Source organism: Cottoperca gobio, chromosome 22, assembly GCF_900634415.1.
Source record: "Cottoperca gobio chromosome 22, fCotGob3.1, whole genome shotgun sequence".
NCBI classification, from domain to species: Eukaryota; Metazoa; Chordata; class Actinopteri; order Perciformes; family Bovichtidae; genus Cottoperca; species Cottoperca gobio.
Window position 1 is genome coordinate 12,866,911 of NC_041376.1, and position 24,145 is coordinate 12,891,055.

The window sequence follows — 24,145 nt, forward strand, 5'->3', positions numbered from 1 at the left end:
GGCACTAAATTATAGGTGTGCCATGCCAACATGTTGACAACTGTCTGCGTATTGTTTGAGGGTGTGCACCAGAGGATATAAACACTGATAATAATTTTAATTGCCACTATAATGTGACTCTCCTTGCAGAAACCAATTATGGAGTGGAGTTCCAGGACAATGAAAGCACAATTGTAAGTGGAACATCACATGACAATTGCTGTTTTTTTTCTTACACCAAATACACAGTCCTTGTACAAGTGATTTATTTATTCATTTTTAACAACAAGATTGTCTCTACTTTTTGCCAGTCGGTCCACACAGACGGGGAATGTGGAGGGTTTATGACTGACAGTACCATTGGTGACTCATCTTCTGTTGTCTCTGTACAATCATCCGCGTCCACGAGATCTTCCCGCTCTGGACTCACCAGGCAAGGTACCCTAACCACAAGCGTGAAACACTATTTACATCTTGGTCATTGTACAACATATGGTGGTGCACACACATACAGATTAAACATTTAATGGGTGAGATGTACAGATTGTTAATTGTCTCTTTTCTCTCATGCCTCTGTCTGCCCAGGATCAACATTCAGACCCTTGAATTCTGGGAAGAAGTCAGAAAAGACCAAGACGAGGAGAAGACACAGGAAGACTGTTGGGGGTATCCCACAGCATGTTCAGAGAGAGCTGGGTATGCAGCTCATCAAAACTTACGACATCTGTCTGTAAATTACTATTTAAATTGTATGCGCTACATTCAGAATGGTATAAAGTTATGTTACTGCAGGGCTATTCAACTATATTGTTCAGGGGGACACATTTTCAGAAAGATGAGCTGTTATTCTCAGTGGGTAAATAAACCCACTGGACCTCTCTCTGGCCTTATTAACCAACATATTCTTTCTTTTTGCCATTTTGTGTTTGTGTAGAATTTTTTATATAGGCTACACTTCAGATATTGCACATATTTTCTTCAAACCATAGGATAGGAAAGATCTCTACTCCTCACCAAGGGTCCCTGGTTTGTTTTGAAATTGGGGGAAAATAAATATATATTTTGTAGGGAGGGTCTGGGGCTCCTCCCCTAGTTGAATAGGGCTGTGTTACTGTATTCTATATAGATGATTTTTTTGCATGTCCATTTCCTTAATAATTAATATGAACTTCCTGTCTTCTCTCATCAGGCCTGGACAGAGTGGGTTGGTCACTGACTCAGAGGTTAGATGAGGAGCACCTTTACAATGGTGAATCTGACGACAGCCCAACCACTTACAGGCCAGAGCAGGCAGCAGAGTCACAAATACGAGCTGGTGCCAGCCTTCAGGACATGAACGCCATCCATCCCCTCAACAAGAACCAACTCCAGCGGCTCGGTGCCACCCATGCTGGTCATAGGGATGACCTGGCCCTGCTGCACCGCCTGGCAATTCCCTCTATGACCACTGCCAACAGCCTTCAGCCGGAGCCGCCGAGCCCCGTCATGTCCATGTCACCCCAGGCCGCCTACATGTCCAAAATCATTCCAAATGCTGTGTTGCCACCCTCCATCGATGTGGTAGAAATCAGCCGCGGACGGAGTCGCAACAGTGTCCGCACCATCAGCAAGAGCAGCCTGCTGCTGTCCAGCCCGGCCCCCTCCCGTGCTTCCTCCAGAGCATCTTCTTCCAGAAACACTTCCTCCAGAGCCTCCACCATCACCTCCGCCTCCCGCAACAATAATCACAATATGTCCGACAGCTCTTGTTGGAGCAACTCTGAGTCCTCAGATACCTTGGTATCGGACTCCTCGACCATCTCCAGCAGCAGCACCCCCAGACAGAAGAGGTCACAGGACGGAGATGCCTCTGCTAAAGAGGACAGAATCAGTGTTCACTCCTCCATCAGCAAGGCTTCAAAATGCAACTCCAATGGCAAGCTCATAGTTAAGGGAGACGAAATTAAGAAAGAGGGGCCGTTTGGGCGTAGCCTCTCCATCATGAAGCCCAAGAGGGCTCCTCCGCCTCCAAGCCGCTCCTATTCCCTTCACAATAAGATGAAGCGACGGTCACGGGATCTGGCAGAGGTTAGGGTCAACTCAAGGGAAACTTCTCTCAATAACACCTCAGCATCTGGTGAGGAAAATGAAAAAAATACATCGGGATCTTGTCCTGTGCCCTCCAGCCCCGAATACAATGCCGACACCAGTTCTCTGGACGACTCCATGGACTCTGTGTCATTCAGCCCCATCAGATCCCAGCTGCTGGCACAAAGGGCAGAAAGAGCTGCAAAGGTTGAGGTCTCCAAAGATGCTTCACAAGAGAAGAAGGAACCACTTCAGGAGAATAAGTTAAGCAAAATAATCTCTCCGTCCAGTGGATACTCCAGCCAAGATGGCACATCCTCACAGGTTTCTAAGGAGCCCCACAGCTCATCTCCAAGGCACAAGAGAGGAATCTTAGCAAAGCTTCAAAGGTTATTTCCTGGGTCCACTCCTGCTGCTTCAACAGCATCCCCTCTCCCGCAGCAAGAGGGTTTGAAACATGGCACCACAGTCGATACTGTGAGCCCTTCTGTAAGGGCCTTGAGAGAACTCTTCAACATCCCTCCGCCACCTAAAGTCCATGCACCTCCACCCCCTCCTCCAGAGGTATGGGCTCACAGCAAGCGTTCCTTTGAGCTGCTCCTGGGACCCCCGGCACCTGATAACCTTTACGCCATCATAAAGAAGAATCCAAAGGACAGGAGACAGCAGAGGCAGTCTCCTTCTGCATCTGCAGAAGGCTCTGTGAAGAGCTTGGTGGTAGAAAGAAAACACAAGAATCCGGCTGTAACAGTGGAGTCCATTAACGGAGCCATGCGTGTTCGGGAGACAAAGAACGTTCAAGAAAGTGGTATTTTGAGTGCAGAGATTCTCAAAGGGAATCATGACAGACTAGCTGAGCAGAATGTTGATTTGAAAGGAAATAGCAATGTGACAAATAATGAGAAAGTAAGAGTAATTGACATAATAAATGGAATGTTAGTGAAGGCCGTAGAGAAACGCGAAGGAAGGCTGGCAGTAGTGAGAGAAGAAGAAGTCAAACCGACATCCACACAAGCCTCAGAGGTAAAGACTAACATGGATGTGTTACCTGCCATTTTATTAGCACGCGTTCCTCCATCTCCCTCTCCTCCTCCGGCACATCATCCTCCCTACCCCCCGACCACATCAGTAGTTGTGTCCCCCGAGTTGTCCTGGCCCCCACCGCCTCCACCACTGGCAAAAGCGGGCCTTAATAGTCCTGATGAGATTGACTTCCCTCTGCCGCCTCCGCCAATGTTCGGTGAAGTGGGGTTAGTGTCACCTGTTCAGGTGCCACCAGAGAAGTCCATTCCTGGTGGTGACTCGTCTTGTACAACTACGTCGGTTGTATCAGTGGTGATCACAGAAGCTGAACCAAAGAAACCCAGCACATCCCAGGGGATTGCAGCTCCACCCCTGAGTATCCCACCTCCCCCACCATACACGGCTCCCCCTCCGCCAGTTAAAGTAGTATCCCCTCCTATGACTAAAAAGGTCTCTCCTCCATCGCCACCTAAAAAGGTTTCTCCTCCGCCTCCTAAAGAAATGTCTTCTCCTCCACCACCTAAAGAAATGTCTCCACCACCTAAAAAGGTTTCTCCTCCATCACCTAAAGAGGTTTCTCCTCCACCACCTAAAGACATGTCTCCTCTTCCATCCCGTAAAGAGGTTTCTCCTCCACCACCTAAAGAAATGTCTCCTCTTCCACCCCCTAAAGAGGTTTCTCCTCCACCCCCTAAAGAGGTTTCTCCTCCACCACCTAAAGAGGTTTCTCCTCCACCACCTAAAGAAATGTCTCCTCTTCCACCCCCTAAAGAGGTTTCTCCTCCACCACCTAAAGAAATGTCTCCTCTTCCACCCCCTAAAGAGGTTTCTCCTCCACCCCCTAAAGAGGTTTCTCCTCCACCACCTAAAGAGGTTTCTCCTCCACCACCTAAAGAAATGTCTCCTCTTCCACCCCCTAAAGAGGTTTCTCCTCCACCACCTAAAGAAATGTCTCCTCTTCCACCCCCTAAAGAGGTTTCTCCTCCACCACCTAAAGAGGTTTCTCCTCCACCACCTAAAGAAGCTTCTCCTCCACCACTTATTGAGGTTTCTCCTGTGAGACCCAAAGAGGCCCCCCCTCCACATGTTAATGACGTCTCAGTCACACTGGTCACGGTGGTATCTCCACCAGTTGAAGAGGTCTCCACTCTGTCCACTGTAGAAGTTTCTCCTCCCTCTCAAGAGAATGCCTGTCAGTCTTCTGAGGAGGCGACACCTGTTAGGAAGCTCACTCCGCCACAAAGTATTTCACCTCCACCACCCCTACCGTCACAGCCCAATCCACCAGAGCAGGAGATTGATCTTCCACAAGAGAGCATCCCATCCAAATCTGAAGGTAACCCAGTTTCATACAACAGTATTCTCACTCCCCCTCAGAGTATCCCTCCTCCGCCTCCCATACAGCTTCTCAACCAACCTTCGGTTGAACCCCAGAACACTGATGGTCTGGATGGTCCAGCAAACCAGGAGCCCTCCCTTTTGCCAGAAGTCTCTATTCCACCAGAAAAGGCTGAAGAACCTGATCCTTCTCCAACTGTAAACATCCCCTTACCTCCACCTCTAACTGTGCAGGGTCTTGCCAGCATTAAGGAGCGGCCTAGTCCTGCAAGCACAGAAAACCAAACCCCGGAGCTCGTACCTGCCCCTGTTCAGGAGGCAGGTCTCAATGTCAGCCCCTCCCTTCTGCAGATGGTCAAGCTGCGGTCAGTCAATAGCAGCCCTGAGCCTCCTAAAGCGCAGGAGCCTCCAGAGGCTGAGGTCATGATGAGGAAGCAGCAACCCAGCAACCTGGTCCCACCCTCATCTTCGAGTGGTGAAGCTCCTCAGAAGCCCATCAGAAGGTCTCTGATCATCCTCTCTCCACCAACCGCATCGTCACCCCCCACCTCGCCACCTGCCACAGTTACTGCACAACCAGCTCTGTCCCAGTCTGTTTTGGTTCCACCTGTATCTTCATCCCCAGTCGTCTCCCCTACAAAAAAGTCTCCTCCTGCCACGACAGCCTCTCCTTCCATAAACCTACAGGAGGCCATCCGCCTGAGGACAGCAGCCAGATCAAAAGCTAGCCCTACATCTCGCCTCAGCTTGCAATCTCCAACATCACCACTAGGCCCCTGCAAGTCCCCCTCCAGCACAGCAAGCTTTATATTCTCCAAGAGCAACAAGAAGGTGGTGATCGAGACCAAGCCGGTACCAGAGAACATGAAGGTGGCCAGTGAAACAGAGTGGGTGAGGAAGGGAGTCAAGGTACCACCACCCGTTGCAAGGAAACCCAAAACAAAGGGCAAAGAGATCGAGACCAGTGAAGGGACGGAGCAAACTGCAGGACAGGAAGCACCGCAAGAGAGTATCAAGGGTAAGAGAGATCATTCATAACACGCTGGCCGCATTGACGTCATATCATTTTGACCATAATACAAGAAACCACTTCTTCAACTCCCAAATTGTAATTCCAAATCTCAGATAATCTAAATAAATGACCATTTAAAAACATAGATTTTTTGTACCTGGTTTCACTTAACAAATGCCTCCAAATATGTAACAGCAAAAGTAGATCATCATTTAAATAAAGTCTCTACAAGGCAGTGGGATTAATTTGAGGGTTTAATTTCTCCTGACATTGCATGAATGCAGGTTTCATGTTTACTGTGTTCACCATCTTAGTTTAGCTTGTTAGAATGCTAACATTTGCTAATCAGCACTAAATGCAAAGTACATCATAAACCAAAGTATTGGACAAATTAAAGAGGGATTAAAGTGATTACAATTCATGTCAATCCATCTGGACTAAGTGGTGGACCAACCAACCTACATTGACATCTCTAGAGCCATGGCAAAATTCAAAGTCAAAGGATTTTTTTTCAAATTTGTAAACTTTTAGCTTTTTATTTATTTATTTATTGTGCAACCCTTCTGCACTCCCTTGAACTAACTCTAAAAACTAATTTTCAACCACAGATGCTGCGGAGAAAACAAATGGGACAGCAGGTTCTGTTAAAGGAGGAGAGACGCCACCGACATGATTGTAAAGACTGAAGGAGACCTGCTAAGGACTTACCAATAACACTGAATTTGCTGCAAGTTGGTCTTTGTGCGAGAGGCAAGAAACTGGTTTTGGATAGACAAAATGCTTATTTCAAGGATTGAATTTGGAAAAGTTCTGGATTTTAAAGAAAATCCTTTGACTTTGTTAATGGTGTGGGTCTTAATTTCTCTAAAGTACTCACTTGGCATTTTCCTAAGAGTGAATACAGCATTATTTTCTTTACCAGAGGGTCTGAGTTTTACTGTTGAAAGAGATGAGAATATACTGCCCTCTAGTGTCAAACATTGATTATGTCCTGCTGAATCAGAGCTCTAGTCGTAACAATGGGACTTTTGGGCTCTCATCTGTAAATATAGCACGATTTTGTACATTCAACATATCCAGTAATGATGGATCTGTGCTACAGAGTTCTGTTCTATATTTTCTCCAAAAGAGTTTCCACACCAATTATATTTGTTAAAGAATATTAATTATCTTAAGTTATTTTTTCCTGTTTTCATGTTCAGAGGGTCTCCAGACGGAATGTCTTCTTTGCAATGTTGTTACACCCTAATATCATTAAATCAAGGTTGTTTGTATAGCTTAATCGTTTCCAAATGTTCTAAAAAATCCCACGTGTCATTTTTTTGTGATTCAAAGCTCTATGTGCGTGATGCCACAGAAACATTGAGCAGGCATGCATAATATATATTTTCTGCTGCTTTTAGTTACTGATAATGGAGGCATGCGTTTCCTCAGTTATTGCTTAAACAGTGGGATATTTCTGTGTTGAACTATAATATATTTCAAACTGGTTTCAGACACTGTAATGTAATAAATCATTTATAATGGAAAGAATAAAGATTTATGTACAGATCAAATTGTCCTTTTTCTTCTGATCCTCCTGTTTGATATTTACACAAGTATGTTAGTTTAGACCGACATTTCCCACATTCTTTGTAATTGTCAGGAGGAATAATATTGACATGGCTTAATGAAATTAATGTGGAAGATCAAAACAAATCTTCAAGTCACAATTAAACATTGAGAAAATAAATTGTGGCTTAGCCTGGTTTCAAGTTATGACAAGAGTCCATCAACTGCATTTTTATGTTTATTGAAGTAAATCATAGTATCCTGTCAGTTACAGTCTTAGGTCTTAGAGCAGAGTACTGATCGATCTATTAAACTAATGCTACCTCCATGTGAAATACCAGGTTATCTCAATCATCTAATAAATCTGCCAGACTGTCATCGTTCTTCCACTCGTCCTCGATCATCCTGTCATGCTCTTCACCTCTACCTGCATGTTTCCCGTCCTCTTCCTTGCCTTTAGAGGGCTGCAACACTCTCTGCAGGCCCACCTCTGAAGGGAACATTTGCTCCAACTGCACTGAATGATGCAACACTTCAGCCTTCTCATTCAAAAGGGTCTCATCTTCTCTTCCCTCAAATCCATCCTCCTCTCCACTCTCCACTTGCACAACATACCCTGTCCCATCCTCTTCAGAGACCCACTCATCTAAATCAGGTTCTGTCATCACGCTAAGTATAAACTCACTTTCTACTTCTTCATGCTGACCCTCTTCTTCAAGTTGTTCTTTATCTTCTTCATCAAAGTTGCCTTGCACCTCTTCATTATCGTACTTTACTACATGCGCACTTTCCCCAAGTTTCTCATGACTGTGTATCAGCTCAACCATGTGAGGATTTATCGTGGCCTCGCCTTCTCTGCTCATGTTGACTGGTAGAAAGTCTTCTGCTGCGTCCGGCTGATCCGAGACCAACAAAGACCCACTGCTGGCAGAGCCTTGAAAGAAAGTTAGAGATGTGAAACATTTTTAATGATCACTTTCATTGTTGTCACTTCAGACGAGACAGTACAGGCAAAAACATTGCTTTTTTTAATGCACTGGTTAATTTTGAGAGTTTGGCTATTTTGCTTCTATAACATCTTCTTTCAGACTAGTGCAAAGAAAACATCCAAAATACACATGATGGTGTTTATTTTACCATACTAGCGTTTCTCAAAAGGAGTTTTTTTTCTCAGACAGAAATCTCCACTTCAGAACCTGGCTTTATCCAATGTTCAGATTTGTGTTTTGAAAATGTAAGTAAATACAAGAACATGTTTAATAAGACAATGCCTCATTTAAATACATAAGATTTCAGAAAACCTTTAATAAAAACATGTATTGGCCTAAACATAAGTAATCAACTAGGGGAGGTTATACTGTCACATGTATTAGATTACATGTTTACCCTATTCACCTGTAGGTACTCCCCCAAAGTTTTGTTGGTCACTGAGAATTGTCAGCTCGAGATAAAACACTTTTAGTGCAACTTAAAGCAATCCCAACAATATGATATGTCTGAAAAGGTACGGGTGCATAATTAAAAAATCCTTGAAATCTAAAATCAAGGCTAAAAATGGAAAAAAGACTGCCACATACCTTCCATCATGGCCCTACGGACTTTAGAGGTAACACACTGTGAATCACAGCATTTACATATGGAGTCGTCACCAGTGAGGGCCTTCCACCTATCATGGTAAATGCACAAAATACGCTCAATCCACTTGGAAACAGCTGAAAGAAAAAGTCAACTCTAGTCCTATATAAAAAGGAAATTGAATGTATATAGTGCCAACACTCACCTGTTCCCTCTGTAAGTGCATGACTTGTGTGCAGGACCCGGGTCCTCTGGTGCAACTGATAATTTGCAGTGAATATTGATCTACAAATGGAAACGGGGTTAAGCCGCAGCTAAAACAAAAGAAGTGTGTGAATCCGGAGAATTATACACCACGCTCACCTCCGTGTCAGGGTCAGAAGTGAACTGAAAAGCCTTGAGGGAGAATCTCAGGGTCTCATCTGTCCGAGAGACGAACTGAGAGGCCCCGGGGTCAGCTCTTGCTGTCCAGCATACAGCTATGGATGACAACAAAATGATGCTCATCTCAATTAAATCAGGAGAGCGAGGGTAAATCTATCATTTTAATATAAACTAATGTCCATTAGGCTCACCCAAAATTGTCAATGATGGTGTATTTGAGAGATTTAGAGCCACTGGATGGTGAAGCATAGCAGGTATTTATGTAAAGTTTTCCACCAGTTGAGAGATGAGGAGCAGAGAGCTGGAAATTAACCGTCTTTCCAAGCTGGTACACCTGCGACTTCGCTGGTCTGCTCCATGAATCTAAGAATGAATTAAAAATATAAAATCACATCAAATGAAACCATTTGATTAGACGTTTATAAACACTTTAACTGAAAAGATAAAACAGCTCTTAATCCCTACAATCCACATTTCCTTAAAACATACCATCCATCAGCTCCATCTGGAAGTCATTTGCACTTCCTTTCAGCTTTTTACGCACAACAACGGTTTCCCAGGTGGGCTGCACAGTCAGCTGGTGCACATGGTGGTTCCTGGACAGGGTTTTTTGGAGATAGTAAATATCGAGCTCACACACACACACACACACACACACACGAGGTGGAAAAAAGCTGAGACACAAGTCTAACCTTTGATAACGGCATTCAATGTCGACATCGATCCTCTTTGGTAAACGCTTTGACGAAGGCTCATAATGGAGCGTGAATTTGTAGAGCAGATAACCGAGGGGAGACTGTCAAAGTCCAAGAGGAGGTCAGACATTGTGATTTTTAAGAGTATGTAGGGAGAGAGTCTGTAAACAAATGATACAAATCTTACCTCACGCACGACATCACACGCTGTCAGAGGATACGTGAAGAGCAGGTCACCGGAGGGTTTGAGAACCCCGTTGCTTTTGCAGGTGCTGCCTAATTTCAGCTCCTCTGCATCTGCGCCATGGCCGTAGAAAGTCGGTTTGACCCGCACCACAAAGTCCGACGTGGCGCAGGTTACAGAAACGTCCGGGAGGTAAGCAAAGTCCGACAGGATCTTTGCCTTGGGCTCCCCTTGACGGATGTATCGGGAACTGAGTAGAGCCAATGGAGAAGCGCTGGCAGCCGACCTGTGGGAGGATGTTCTGTTGCCTTTTCTTGGCAGTTTGTATGTTTGGAATTTTGACAGTTTGAAAACCTTCTTCCTTCTTGTTAGCGGAGGTTTAGAAGAGTCCAGGGCGAAGCTGAGGAGGTCAAGTGATAAAACACTCCATAAGATATAGATACGCCACTTTGTTTTCATCGCAACAGACTGCTGTCCTTCTTCTACCTTTCTCTTTCACTCTGCGCGTGAAGCTCCGTTCAGCCACGGCTGCAGGTAGTTAGCGGCGAGGATAAATGGTGAGCCTTCAACAGGTGCACAGTTCTGCGTTCAATCAGTTATTGATTCAGATCATAATCTGATTTAACCACTGAAGCAAGTAAGTTTTTTGGAAACAAGGGGATTTAAAGAGAAATAAGTAAAATATTTCACTTTTTTTTGGTGCCGTGAGAACATAAGCGGGTCATTCCAGAATTGGAGGACAATTTAGAGATCGACACTTTTGAAAAATGTACCTTTTATTTTATTCTTTTTTGTTATGTATTTAGGAAAAACAGATAATAAACAATCAAAAAAAGTGATTTGGCCAGCAAAGGTATCAAATGTACGCTTTTTATTAGATTGTTGTGTGCCATGTTTTGTGCAACCCTGTGACACATACTCATTAAGCAGAAAAAGGTATTTTTAAAAACATTCTTCAATAAAACTCTTTACTATTAAGTAAAGAAAGTCACATTTATATTAAATACTCATGTAGTTTTGGATAAAACTGGTTTAATGTTAATTTAAGTAGCTTTTTGAATCGATCTTGCCCAACTTTTTAATTGTCACACGTTTCTTTTTCTTTTTTTTTTTTTACCAATTTCAGTATTTAATTTAAAATATTTTCTCAAATACATTATGCATATAATTAATCAAGCTATTAAAAGGACATTAGTTTAAACTTTTGTGAGCTGAGAAAATTATTTAAGGTTATTTTAACAAAAAATGATATAGTAACAGGGTTGAAATTAGAGTAACAAGGTTGCGTAAAGTAACAGGGTTGAATGGCTACATTAGATCATGACATAAATGTGTCAAATAAATACTCAGGACCACAGAAATGTTGTTTGATTGCATTGGTTGGTTGACACGCCTCGTCAACATTGCGTGGAAGTCTGGGAGAGTGCCTAGGGGGTGGCAGACCAGGGTGGTGGTTCCCCTATTCAAAAAGGGGTACCAGAGAATGTGTGCCAACTACAGGGGTATCACACTTCTCAGCCTCCCTGGTAAAGTCTACTCCAAGGTGCTGGAAAGGAGGGTTCGGCCAATAGTCGAACCTCTGAATGAAGAGGAACAATGCGGATTCCGTCCTGGTTGTGGAACAACGGACCAACTTTTCACTCTCACAAGGATCCTGGAGGGGGCCTGGGAGTACAGCCCAACCGGTCTACATGTGTTTTGTGGATCTGGAGAAGGCGTATGACCGGGTCCCACGGACGATACTTTGGGAGGTGCTGCGGGAATATGGGGTGGGGGGTTACTTCTGAGGGCCATCCAAACCCTGTACGCCCAAAGCGAGAGTTATGTCCGGATACTCGACAGTAAGTCGGACTCGTTCCCAGTGAATGTTGGCCTCCGCCAGGGCTGCGCTTTATCATCAATCCTGTTCGTGATTTTCATGGACAGGATATCGAGGCGTAGTCGTGGAGGAGAGGGGTTGCAGTTCGGTGACCTGAGGATCTCATCGCTGCTCTTTGCAGATGGTGTGGTCCTTATGGCATCATCGGTCTGTGACCTTCAGCAGTCACTGGATCGGTTCGCAGCCGAGTGTGCAGCGGTTGGGATGAGGATCAGCACCTCAAAATCTGAGGCCATGGCTCTCAGCAGGAAACCAGTGGATTGCCTACTCCGGGTAGGGAATGAGCCTTTACCCCAAGTGAAGGAGTCCAAGTACCTCGGGGTCTTGTTCGCGAGTGAGGGACAATGGAGCGAGAGATCGGCCAGAGAATTGGAGCAGCGGGGGCGGTATTGCATTCGCTTTACCGCACCATTGTGACGAAAAGAGAGCTGAGCCAGAAGGCAAAGCTCTCGATCTAACGGGCAATTTTCGTTCCTAGCCCTCACCTATGGTCATGAAGGCTGGGTCATGACCGAAAGAACGAGATTGCAGGGTACAAGCGGCCAAAATGTGTTTTCTCAGACGGGTGGCTGGCGTCTTCCGTAGAGATAGGGTAAGAAGCTCAGCCATCCGTGAGAGACCCGGAGTAGAGCCGCTGCTCCTTTGCGTTGAAAGGAGCCAGTTGAGGTGGTTCGGTCATCTAGTAAGGATGCCACTTGGGCGCCTCCCTAGGGAGGTGTTCCAGGCACGTCCAGCTGGGAAGAGTCCCCGGGCAAGACCCAGGACTCGGTGGAGAGATTATATCTCCTCACTGGCCTGGGAACACCTCGGGATCCCCCAGTCGGAGCTGGTGGATGTGGCCCGGAAAAGGGGTTTGGGGTTCCTTACTAGAGTTGCTGTCCCCGCGACCCGACCCCGTATAAGCGGTAGACGGAAAATACAGTAATACATTTAAAACATTATATTATGCTAAATTATACAAACACATGACATTTTACTATAAATAATAGAGTAAACTGAAGGAAATGCAACCCTGTTACTGAATGTCAACCCTGTTACTCTAATTATAGTAACAGGGTTGCAAATCAATGCTAATTTTAGCTTTTACCTCAGGAATTAATGCTAGCTGCACAATGTAATGCTACTGTCAAGGAATGGACACACTTAGATATTATATTATTAGAAAATATGATTTAAAAAATTGAATTGAAGTAAATAAAAACCCTATATTAAATGTTGTATTTGACATGCAACTTGGTCACCAAGAAGCTGGGACAAGAGAAAAATGCTATTTTAGTGGTGTTTGAGAGCTATTTGATATTTTAAATAATATTTTGAAACATCTTTTTCTGCAACTTTATTTACATTTTGTCTCAATACAAGTATATTTAACACAACAAGTGCATGGTTTAGCTTTTTGGGCATGAATTATTAGATTTTTTATATGTGGGACATGAAATGTTCTCCAATTCTGGAATGACCCAGGCCTGTTTTTAATGTTTCATTTATTTGATTTCATTTAATTCAACACAATTCTTAAAATCTGAAGACTAATCCTTTTTCAGTGAGCAGCTTGTGTTAATGTTAAATTGTCAAAGATTAAATGTGAATAGGTTTGCTATGAGTTGCAAAACGAGACTAATTATCTATGAACAGTATGTTACAAAGTCCTATTTATTGGGATTTCATGAGCTTTGTATTTACATTGACAATAAAAAAATATATATGTTAAGGTTTTGAAAGTATTAAACTGAAATCTTAAAATTTGGCCCATAAGATAAACTCTTTTTATGGGTCAAATCAAAGCTCTTTGTCTACCTGCTGTACCAACTTGGATGAATGTAACTCTACACAGTAAATCATCAAGGTGAAACAGGTGGTTAAATATTCTACAGAGTACAGTTTTCGATATTGCAAAGACATCGACAGGATTTGACAAACTTTATTCACAGACTCAAAATTACAAATTTACAGCAAATTAATTTAGTCTCTTCGCTGGTATATATATATATTGCTCATCAAAGTGCAACTTAGAAAAAAGTATTTACATGTTATACATACAGTAGCAAATAAACACTAAGGATTGATGTAATGTGCTTCATTCAGCTCTTTCAGAGCAATTTCAAATACACTATGCAGGAATATACCTATATGTTTTAAAGAAGTTTTTCTGAAATCTTAATAACCAATAAGGATGTAAGATGTGGTTAAATCGAGCCATGTAAAGTGCGGATAAATGTCTCCTGCATACTTTATTATAGAAAAACTGGGTTTGGGCAGCTGCTTGTAAGAACAGACACTGTAAAGGCAGTACGTTTGTCACATTACAGCAACTTGTGCCATTTTCTTTTCTTAGAAAAAGAAATCCACCATTTTGATGAAAATCACCAACATATCCTTCAATAATCATTCAATGTTAATAAATTATCATACATGTATTTTCATAAGAAAAAAAAAAAGAATCCCTTAAATAATTTAAATAAATATTTAAATAAAGCATCGTTTCCCTTCCCTTTGGGGAGGGAGAACATGCTGAAATGACCTCAGACCGGAGTTTACTTCTCTGTGACGCACATTCAGAAAGGTCTGAGACCTGACGGAGATTGGTAGAAATGTGAAAGCACAAAAAAGGTGGGATGGGGAAATGCTTCTAAAAGTAGCAAAAATAAAAATAACCTGAACAACAAGTTCAACAGAAAATCTCATTGCATCTAATAATTCAAGGTGTGAAAGGCAGTGTTTCATACATATAGTAAATCCAACCACAAGGTGCATTTTCCCCTTCAGAAGATTGAAGTACACTTTAAAAGTGTTTAGCTTTCTGAAATGATCTACAAAAGGAACAGCAACACCAAAGTAGAAATTGTAGCACAGCTTCATACAACTCCAATTACTGGAATAGTGCTGGTATGCCCTTTGTAAATAAGGGCTGATAGTGTATGTCCTTCATAGCACCTTATCTGGATTGCAAGTCAATCACAAGTGACCTAAGACATGGTAATCATCAAGGTAACATCACACTCTGTACGAGTGAAGGTTGGATCTTGCAAACCAGCAAATCCTTCATAAACAATCACAAGCTGTGTCCCAATTCCAACAGAGCATTTCAGTAAGTTGTGCATTTACACCAGTGTACAAATACTGTTGCGGCTTACAACTAGTCGAGGTAAAAAAACATTGTCGACAGTTACAGAAATGTCTCGGTAAACAATAAAGTCACAACTCTTTGGAAAATCAGTTTGATTTCTCTTTGCGGACTAAAACTCCACCAAGACAACATGACTCCAGCTCCTAGGAGCCACTGCACACCTTTACAAGCTGCAGTTGTTAAATGCTGACAAAAACATGTTTTATCTTCTTTTAAATGACAAGATTGTAATGTCCAGTTCAGTAGTAGGTAACCCTTTAGGGTGAACTATGGACAGATCGTAGTGCTGTGTGTCATCTAAATAATGAAGAAAACAGTATATTGGGAAGTGAAAGCAAGAAGAACGGACACTAACCCAGGAATTACAGAACTACACTTCCTGCCAAAAAAACCACTGTGGCAATTGGAAAAATTGTGTATACTTTTCAGTTTTGGCAGTTTAATTGGGACACAGCTGGAGATAATGGACAACAGAAAATACTTGACACACACAAACACACACACACAAGATGCCACTGGCCGGCCACCAGAGGGCGATGTAAACCTGTGTGGTCTGGAGGACTGGAGGGGACTAAATGCAGATGATGTTTGTGCAGCAGTTGTGGTCTGTGGTCTCTCCTCCGTTAGTCCAGATAGTTGGCGGTCGTGTCCCTCGACAGTCTTGTGCAAACATGTTAAAGCAGCTGTGGTGGCTGGCTCGTCCTCCGACGTTACACGTCGCTCCCAAGCACTGAAGTTTCAGACTCAGAGTCCCTATTAAAGGACGGAAGAACAGCCAGGAGTCAGACACAAAAGGACTTGGCTTGTCTGAACGGGGTGAATAATGCATACCAACACCGGGGCAAAAACAGTTTCTTTTAAAAAGGTTTCATTTGAATTTAGCTCAGCTACTGAATTTAGCATTTCACGGTTTTGTTTATGGCGGTCATGCACGAGTCCTGCCGCACAACAACAGCCCTGTTTGGTTATGCAGAAACTTCTACGTAACCGTGTTTTTGTGTGCATTTCACTCACAGCATTTCCTGTAGTAGTTTTCGGTTGCCCTGCCTCCTTTCTTCATCAATAGGGTAGGTCCTCAATATCAAAAGTCCCACAGCTATAAGAGCCACAGGCACAGGAGAGACCAGCACCTTCAGGGTTAAACTGACCTCCTCGGGTTGTAAACAGCTCCCGGTCACATAGCCGGCAAATCTGCGAAAAAATGCAGATAGGGGGAGAAACGTTGAGCTGATGAGAGTACAGTTGCACAAGACTGTTAGTTTAAAGATTATGGGATTGTTGACCACATGGTCACTGTATCATGGAGCTAATCTCTTATAGTGTTAGAGACATTCAATTGACACTTTTTGTTAAGGGTGACAGTGAGGAGAATAATTTATGGCTACAGCTATGAAACTCACTTCAAACTGAGGGTAGAGACACCCAGGGATACTCCAGAGGCAAACTTGACGAAGAACACATAGTAGGAGTAGAAGAGGGCTTCGTGACCGTGGATGTCTGGGTTTTTAACCTTGAAGTCGTCCACTACGTCGGGAAGCATTGACCTGAAAAGCACACACACGACATTTAGAAGGAAACTCAAGACACACAAATATCCACATCTGCGTACGTATAGATTCAGGGATGTGTTCTGTAGATACTCTCGTGCTCACCAAGGCAGGAGGAAAGCTGCCGCCACGCTCACACCTGCCGCCACTGACACAAAGTAAGAAAGGATCAGGTTGCTCTTGACGCAGATGATTAGGATCATGAAGGGTACTGCCCACTATGGAAAGAGACATTAGGATTTGAGCAATTCCATAACAACACATCCTTTTTAAATTAATGCCAAGCTTTTTTAAATGTATTTTTCAACTCACCGAGATGCCAAAGTAAACTGCCATCTTCTTCCCAAACCGGGTCAGAAACCACTGCCACCACGGGATGGTTAGAGTCCCAGAGAGCTGGAAAAAAATGTTGCACAGAAGTATCAGTATTGTTGTTTCATTAGAGATCATCATGTGAGCAAAAGGACAAAAGGATGTACAAAGTTAATTTATGATTATTCATCATTCATGTCAATCAAAGTTAAGAATAAAAACATCTGATTTATCTGGAATCATTCAGCCAGATGAAACCTTTCCAGATCAGCTTTATCAACACAGATAAGAGGCCTTACAATCTTGAAGCCATATTGTTAAGGTAGTTGTTGTTTTGATCTAAATTTAACATAAATGAATATGTGTCTGTACTCTACAAACATTTTGTATGTTGCATGTTATTGGTGAGATATGATCAGCGCATCAGTTACCACTGAGGACATGTCCTCTGTATTTTGGGTGATGTTGAGTTACTATACAACATTTAAGTCTGGTGGCAATTAAGTGTAGGCAAAGAAAAGTGACCAGATAATGTTCTGTGGCTTAAATCAACTTTTAGTTGGAAATGCAACGTTTTCCCTAAGTTTACTTCTTTGGGGGGGCGCTCTGTCTCTTACTAGGTGTGTGTGTGTGTGTGTGTGCGTGTGTGCGTATATATCGGGTGCCCTTCGCAAAACAGCGGAGGAGTGAATGTGCATAGCATTGTTGTAAACACTGAAACGTGCACATAACTTAGATAAATAACATAAGCATTTACTTTATTTAATAGAAGAGCACCTGTTCAATGTGAAAAGTGAGTTGTGAATATGTGATTTTTTTTAAATCCAGAAAACAAAAAACATTTCAGGGGGGGTGCAGCGCCCCTACAAGACAATGGTAGGGGAAACACTGAATGTAGGGCTTGGCTCGAGCAAGTTACATCCTGTGGTGTATATGTTGAATAATAGTGTACAACACTCTTTACAGTCAACTTTGTTTTAAGGGACCTGCTTTCTTTGTTTCCATACACACATTTTCTTTTGCAACATTCACATAAATATATTAGGCCTTTATTGACTTCTTAAGAAATAGGTCTGAAAATCATGAAATAGTATACAAGTTCTCCGACTACACAAAAACTATTTCCTATCCAACAAACAAAGCTGCTTGTTGGACTTTCAGCACTAGAAGACCTCAATACATCGAAACACCCAGCTGCAGCTCTGGGCACCATGGAAGTTACCTAAATGGTGACTTAACATTGACCTGTTATAATAAACCGCAGTCAAAGAAATGGTTATTTCTAAAATAAACATATTCTCCATTATAAAATCAATCAGAATTCCTATCTGTGCTTCATCAAAAGTCTGGAAAATGTGGGAACTGGAAATAATAAAGTGTCCACTGCAGGACGAGGTCAAGGGACAGGGACACAATATGCTTTGTGCGGTCTGAACCAAACCCTGCAGGGGACAGACAACCTTTGACCTCCAGGTCAAACTTGGTCAACCAGTGTTAAATGACCACACAAGAACAAGCTTAGCAGCCTGAGAAATATCATGAACATCAACTGTGGGCAAATACAATGGAAGAAATGTCCTTTCTCCCCCTCAACTCCCATCTCTCCGAATATGATACATGGTGCCCAAAAATGTTTCCACTCCTAATCAGAGCAGAAAGCAGGGAGAGGAGGATGGAAAGGAGGGCGAAGCCAATGGTGGAAGTTCCCATGGTGGCAGTGAGGGATCGCCAGGGCAACAAAAGCTCCACTGTGTGCCTGTCTCTCCTGTGATCTCCCGCTAACGCCAAGCCAGTGTGTGACTGGGAGACAGGTTCCCAGGGGCCCAAACAACACCTCTTCTCACCCTGAAAATCTGCCCTTTCAGCCCCAGTACCTGTGCGCCTCAGAGCACGGGCTGAAAACCCCACAAACACTGGGAGCTTACTCCATGACCCACTAGGATAAACAAGGTTTCCTGCTGCAGATGTCTTCTCGATCTCATAGTGATTAGGGCTTTTACACAGAGGTAAACACTTACCATGATGACCAGGAGAATATTCTGGAAGTGTTTCCTATGGCCGAGAGCGTAGGTGATGAAAAGGGCAAAGTTTCCCTCCAGTAGCTGTAAAAAAACAAACAAATTAAGTCATTTTAATGCAAACTACAGTTACAGATAAAGGAATACTTTGACATTTTGGGAAAATCATTTTATATTTTGTTTGTTTAATCAATACAAAAGCTGAAATTGTGGTTGTACTTTCGGACTGCTAGCTGCCCCGTTTCCCCTTGTTCCCAGTCTTTATGCTAAGCTAAGCTAAAAGTCTCTAAATGCTGCAGCTTAATTTAATAGACAGACATGAGAGTGGCATCAATCTCCTTCTCTAACGCTCGACAATAAAAAGGAAAAACTAAATTACGAAAAATGTAGAATTATGCCACAAACTGTCACTTCATCAATAACTTGTGTATCTAGCATGAGTCACACAGTGAAACGCAGGATTACCATGAAGGCCAGAGAGGTGAAGAGGAAGCCGATGACCAGCCTGACGTACGGTCCGTGGCTCATCACCAGCCACATGCCCTGACGGAAGGTGAGAAGTGTTTTCTTTCGCCCGCACTCTATAATCCGACGAGGAAGAGAACAAAAGATAAGACAGATGAAATTCTTCTGTGTCAGTTCTGGTATGTGTCTAATTTGTATCTTGGAAAGACATTTAGCGTCGGCCAGAATGTGGCCAACACATCAGTGATAAGCAGGCCACATGTTTCCCAAGGACAACTGGTAGAGACCGATGCAAACTCTGAATCAGAATTGAGACAAAGTCATGGTCATGTCCTAAACTTTGCATTTTGAAAAGGGTAATAGTGTACTAAATTCACAGAACTAAAGAATGCTTTTTATATGTTGCATTCCTTCATTTTAAATACACTTTATAACATTTAAAAGCAAAATGATCAGGAGGGTTTTGGTACGTTTTTCCTGTGACACAATTGCAATTTATTTATTGCAAAAAGCTTTGCATGTTGCCAGTCTGCTTATTTCTTCATATGCCATCTGTTGTCTGTCTGACGCATCTTTCCCTCCTGCTCGCACAACGTGATTGGCTGCCGTCAGATTGATGCAGAGTATATCCGTCATCAGGAAAAGTAAGAGTTGATTTGATGCACACAATCTTAAAAACATCATTTTCTTTCCAATTTAAAAGGCTAGTTAATCCAACGCAGTAACGAGTCATTTGTGTTCAAGTCCAACACTTTTTAGATTTTGTCAAGTTGTGTCCAAAGTCCCCAGATTCATGACTCAAGTCTGACTTCAGTCCTAGTTATGAGTCTCTAATCCACATCTCTGCTTTTAAAATATTCAACCTTGGCTTTGGGCAAGGGAGAACTTCCTTCTGGCATTTCATAGATGCATACCTTTCTGCTCCTTCACACCCAAAAACAAGACCACGGCACAGAGGACGTAGATGACGCAGATGGCCCCTGACGCAATCAAGTACGCTTGTTTCTGAGGACAGAAAAGAGAGCATTAGCTTGGACTAACAATATCATCGTTTATCTGACACGATGCAAAGACTCGAGAGACTCACCGTCTCCTCCAGTGACACTGTGGACGCGTTGGTGGAGTTACTGCTGATGGGCTCATCAGGCTCGGCGGGACAATTTGTGGCGCCGCCTACTATCTGTCCCTGGATCGCTGTGCCCAGAACTGTGCCCAGCACCTCCACCGTCATACCTGAGAGCAACACAGAAACGGATTGTCAGCGCCTGAACGACAACACGCGTGTCGATCGTGTTTGATCACACCGGTGCGCTGACATACGATAAGCAGTGGCAGAGTCCCTCTCTGTCTGGTCGTTGGTGATGAACATGGTGAGGGCTGAATATGGCACGTGGAAGCACTGCAAACACACACAAACACACAGTTAGTCTAATGTACAAACTGGCAGCAAGGTGGACTAAGCGCCTGGGGAGAGTCAACATGACATACTAACCGTCTGCATTGACTGGAAGAGGCAGTAAAAGATCAGGTACCAGACGATCTTCCCGTGTTCAAAAGGAGGCACGTACCAGATCAGGAAGTAAGTCAGCACCGCAAACGGTGTAGAGCAAAGGATCCTGGGAAGAAAGAGGTGCAGGATTGTTAGGAGGCACAAAAAGATAAACATTTGGCAGTGTCTTCAATAAGCAAATTTGTGTCTTTAAACAAAAGCAGTAATTATTTATTTATTTGAGCCACTACAGTGGGGTTCACCATGCTATCGGTATTATTTGGCTTGAAACTAAAAAGTGCACCCAGCCGCCTGTTCCGAATTCTGCCAACTATTACTGTAGCTTTACTCCCCTTTTACATTTGTCCTCCCTTGCAGTCATTTCTTTTCAACTCTCTTCCTGCCGCTTTGTGAATAATCCCCTTAATCCTGCACTGTTAGAGCTCGTGTTTGGAAAAAGAGCTCAGTCTGGGGTGCAGAAGGAGAACGAGGGCGGGCTGGACGAACGGTGAGGCCACTCTGGCCCACCTCCCTCTCACCCCACTCGGCCTCAACAGTGTTTTCTTAAGCTCCAGCTGACCTTGGTTGGAGAAGCTGGTGCCACTCCAGAAACTTGTTTTCAAAACACACAACAGTCTCGCTGAAACTCCCCCTGGACATGAGATAAACACTCTCTTTTTCTTTTACACAAGCCACTGCGGTTAGGACTCATCTGGCATCAACACACCCCAACAGGTTAAGTAGAGATGAAACAATAAGCCAATCGTTTTATTAGTATTATTATAATTTTTTACTATCTTACATTGTATGGACCAAACACTTAACTGAAAAGATGAGCTGGAAGATTAAATCGATAACAAAAACCCTCCTGCATAAAGGGGGAAGTGCTGACTCTCCCTGAAAGCCATATCACTGAACAGAGGGATGTTTCTTTATTGAACGGGACACTTCTGCACTCGCACATGATCATATGAACCCCCCTTCTTGTGTGACACGCATGGGAAATAAGAAATAACCTCCTGATTCCCTCTAATGTCTGAGTGAATTGGGCTAATGAGAGCTAATTTATCTGGAAATGGAGGCCAGGTTGCGAATCTTTTCACACATACACCATACACACAGGCGTGGCTGATATCTCTCACACACACACACACACACACACACACACACACACACACACACACACGAAGTGCAAATGAGGATATAAAAAGACATCTGTGTGTTCTTATTTAACAACTGGTTGTTCCACTTGCCACCGAGGATCAAGTACATGTTCTCTTTTTTAACAATGACTTTCATTATTTCAACCAAGCATGTCTCTTGACCAAAGGTAACCTCTATATGCTTCTGCAACCACCCCCCTCAAGCAGTCAGGGAAATGAAACACACACAAAGATGGACACACCCCCTTTTGTTGGAAGCTGATGGTGTGTTGTGGGTTGGACCAATCGTAGCAGAAGCCGGTATATTCCCATCCCCCCCTCCTCAACCCATGCACAGCCGGCATTTCTGACTCAAATACCCATGATGCTCAAGATATCACAAAACATCATGTGACAGAAATGCCAGTAAAATATTTAGATCTGTTCCTGCTTCATGAAAGTGATGGTTGATTTGGGAAATATATATATATATATATATATATATATATATATATATATATATATATATATATATATATATATATATATATAATATATATATATATATATATATATATATATATATATATATATATATATATATATATGACAGAAATGCCAGTAAAATATTTAGATCTGTTCCTGCTTCATGAAAGTTGATTTGGGAAATATATATATATATATATATATATATATATATATATATATATATATATATATATATATATATATATATATATATATATATATATATATATATAAAACTAGGAAACGCACCAAGAAACGCTTCGACAAAAGGAAGTGAAGATAAACACTTCTAGCAAGTAAACAAGTAAGAATGTACATATTTACCTACAAGCTCAGAAGCATTCCCAGCTGTTTATCTAACTCAACACAATTTGGACCAGTAAAACAGCTGCTACATTCCACCACACATCTGCATCTCCAAAGAAGTGAAGACAAACGGAAAATAAATTCTGAGGTTTGTGCATTAGGAAGGTAACGCTTGTAGTTTCATTCTCACACTCCTACAATTCATAATTCCTCAGTAGCCACCTCAACCCTGTTGCCATGGTTACTGCCAACGGCGCATGAGCTGGGTTTTTCTCTCGGTACTTTTGCCTCACAATTCAATATCTAAATCATTTCTGGTATTTCCTTATTATTGCTTAACACCCTCTTTGCTTTGTGAAGCGGTCCTAAAATGCTTGTGCTGCGGTGACATTCAAACACGTACCAGGGCATCATGCGGCCGATGCCGGTCCATCTACTCCGGCTCACCAGGAAACCCACTGTGGGGTCTGTGATGGCGTCCCAGGCCCGGCCCACAAACAGGATTATAGAGGCATGGAAGGGATCCAGCTAAAAAAGGAAAGCGGAAAAGAGTGAGACATGAAACTAAGAGGATGCCAACTACTACCTCATATGGCACGGCTAGTGAATGATCAAAAAGAGCCACGACACCAACGAGGTTATGGAGACATTTCGAGGCGTTGTCACAGCAGCAGTGAAAAACACAACTGTGTCATTTGTTTAAGAACAAAGTTGCATTCAAAGCCACAGTAATGGTCTCATCTCTTGATCTGAATGCCCTTTATTTTAGGTCCTACTGTGAACAGTGGAAAAGTCTAATTTTCTAATTGAGTAACAAAGCAAAGCAGTAGGAGTCCAGGTTAATGCGCTTGACCGGCTACTGCACGATGAAGACTGTTAAACTGATACAAAGCTGAGAAGAGCGAACACAAGCTTTAGCCTTGGAGTTACTCAGTATGTGGAACTACGCGAAAAAGAGAAGTAAAGCTATAACTTGCTGGATGACTAACACATTAATTAATTTGGTTTTGGCAAATAGGAAATTTAGAGGACATTCCTACAGCTTTTTCCTTGCATACAAAATGTATTTTAGTCAAAGATACAAGTGTGATTGTTCTATTTGTGTGTCTCTTGTCAATCACCTGAGCCACATCCAGCAGGTAGATCTGGAGGAAGAAGCCCAGAGCGCTGCCTGTGATCTGGTAGGGAGCCCCACCGATGGCATAGCACAGTTTGTTCCACACAGACAGACGATTTCTCTGGTTCTTTGGCTGGAAGACAAAGAGAGGCGAGTGCAGAGTGAGAGTGCAGTTCATTTGGCATTGTAACATCTTGTGCATCTGTAAAGACCGACATGCTATAAATTCAGGTGGGCAGTGGTGCGCTACGTGATCATTATCTTCAGCGCTCGTCTGTACTCTAGAGTTTAGTTATCCCCGTTTTCTGCTTCAACTATCCTCATCCATCCCTTTGTCCAAAACTCATGGCATAATTGATGATAAACAACCTGCCACGAGGGACTGAGATTGGATCACTCACCCCACC

General features: G+C 42.9%; 3 protein-coding genes across 6 annotated transcripts in view; 1 reads left to right on the forward strand and 2 right to left on the reverse strand.

The window, feature by feature from the left end:
* Positions 1–6,970, forward strand: part of LOC115027848 (uncharacterized protein KIAA1522 homolog) — a 29,151-nt gene extending 22,181 nt beyond the window's left edge. For 3 of the 4 annotated variants that reach the window (XM_029461370.1, XM_029461371.1, XM_029461373.1), the window contains 5 exons: positions 130–173; positions 291–417; positions 565–675; positions 1,169–5,425; positions 6,028–6,970. In XM_029461370.1, coding sequence (XP_029317230.1) covers positions 130–173; positions 291–417; positions 565–675; positions 1,169–5,425; positions 6,028–6,092 — 4,604 coding nt within the window. In that variant the 3' untranslated portion in view covers positions 6,093–6,970. The remainder of the gene's footprint in view (positions 1–129; positions 174–290; positions 418–564; positions 676–1,168; positions 5,426–6,027) is intronic. The other variant, XM_029461372.1, reaches the window with a different exon arrangement.
* Positions 6,971–7,195: 225 nt separating this feature from the next.
* On the reverse strand, positions 7,196–10,374 carry LOC115027520 (zona pellucida sperm-binding protein 3). Its single transcript, XM_029460890.1, has 8 exons — positions 9,812–10,374; positions 9,622–9,725; positions 9,419–9,525; positions 9,121–9,292; positions 8,909–9,024; positions 8,751–8,830; positions 8,548–8,636; positions 7,196–7,904 (listed from the first exon to the last, which is right to left on the reverse strand). Exons 1-5 carry the CDS (start codon positions 10,265–10,267, stop codon positions 9,000–9,002), a joined length of 864 nt encoding a protein of 287 aa, XP_029316750.1. The 5' UTR covers positions 10,268–10,374; the 3' UTR covers positions 7,196–7,904; positions 8,548–8,636; positions 8,751–8,830; positions 8,909–8,999.
* A 3,218-nt stretch (positions 10,375–13,592) lies between these two features.
* LOC115027808 (sodium-dependent lysophosphatidylcholine symporter 1-B-like) overlaps positions 13,593–24,145 on the reverse strand; it is an 11,880-nt gene continuing 1,327 nt past the window's right edge. Inside the window, exons 2-14 of the mRNA XM_029461310.1 lie at positions 23,743–23,871; positions 23,025–23,149; positions 20,649–20,772; positions 20,477–20,555; positions 20,244–20,389; positions 20,071–20,161; positions 19,157–19,272; positions 18,692–18,775; positions 16,674–16,757; positions 16,467–16,579; positions 16,215–16,358; positions 15,829–16,005; positions 13,593–15,567 (exon numbers count right to left, since the gene is read on the reverse strand). Coding sequence (XP_029317170.1) covers positions 15,525–15,567; positions 15,829–16,005; positions 16,215–16,358; positions 16,467–16,579; positions 16,674–16,757; positions 18,692–18,775; positions 19,157–19,272; positions 20,071–20,161; positions 20,244–20,389; positions 20,477–20,555; positions 20,649–20,772; positions 23,025–23,149; positions 23,743–23,871 — 1,455 coding nt within the window. The 3' untranslated portion in view covers positions 13,593–15,524. The remainder of the gene's footprint in view (positions 15,568–15,828; positions 16,006–16,214; positions 16,359–16,466; positions 16,580–16,673; positions 16,758–18,691; positions 18,776–19,156; positions 19,273–20,070; positions 20,162–20,243; positions 20,390–20,476; positions 20,556–20,648; positions 20,773–23,024; positions 23,150–23,742; positions 23,872–24,145) is intronic.

Bases quoted from the DNA above. Each gene is read 5' to 3' on its own strand.
- LOC115027520 (XM_029460890.1), bottom strand. From the start codon at position 10,267: ATGAAAACAAAGTGGCGTATCTATATCTTATGGAGTGTTTTATCACTT. The intron at 9,726-9,811 runs GTAAGATTTGTA...GGACTTTGACAG, and splicing joins CGTGTGATGTCGTGCGTGAG to TCTCCCCTCGGTTATCTGCT. The intron at 9,526-9,621 runs GTTAGACTTGTG...AACCCTGTCCAG, and splicing joins ATTGAATGCCGTTATCAAAG to GAACCACCATGTGCACCAGC.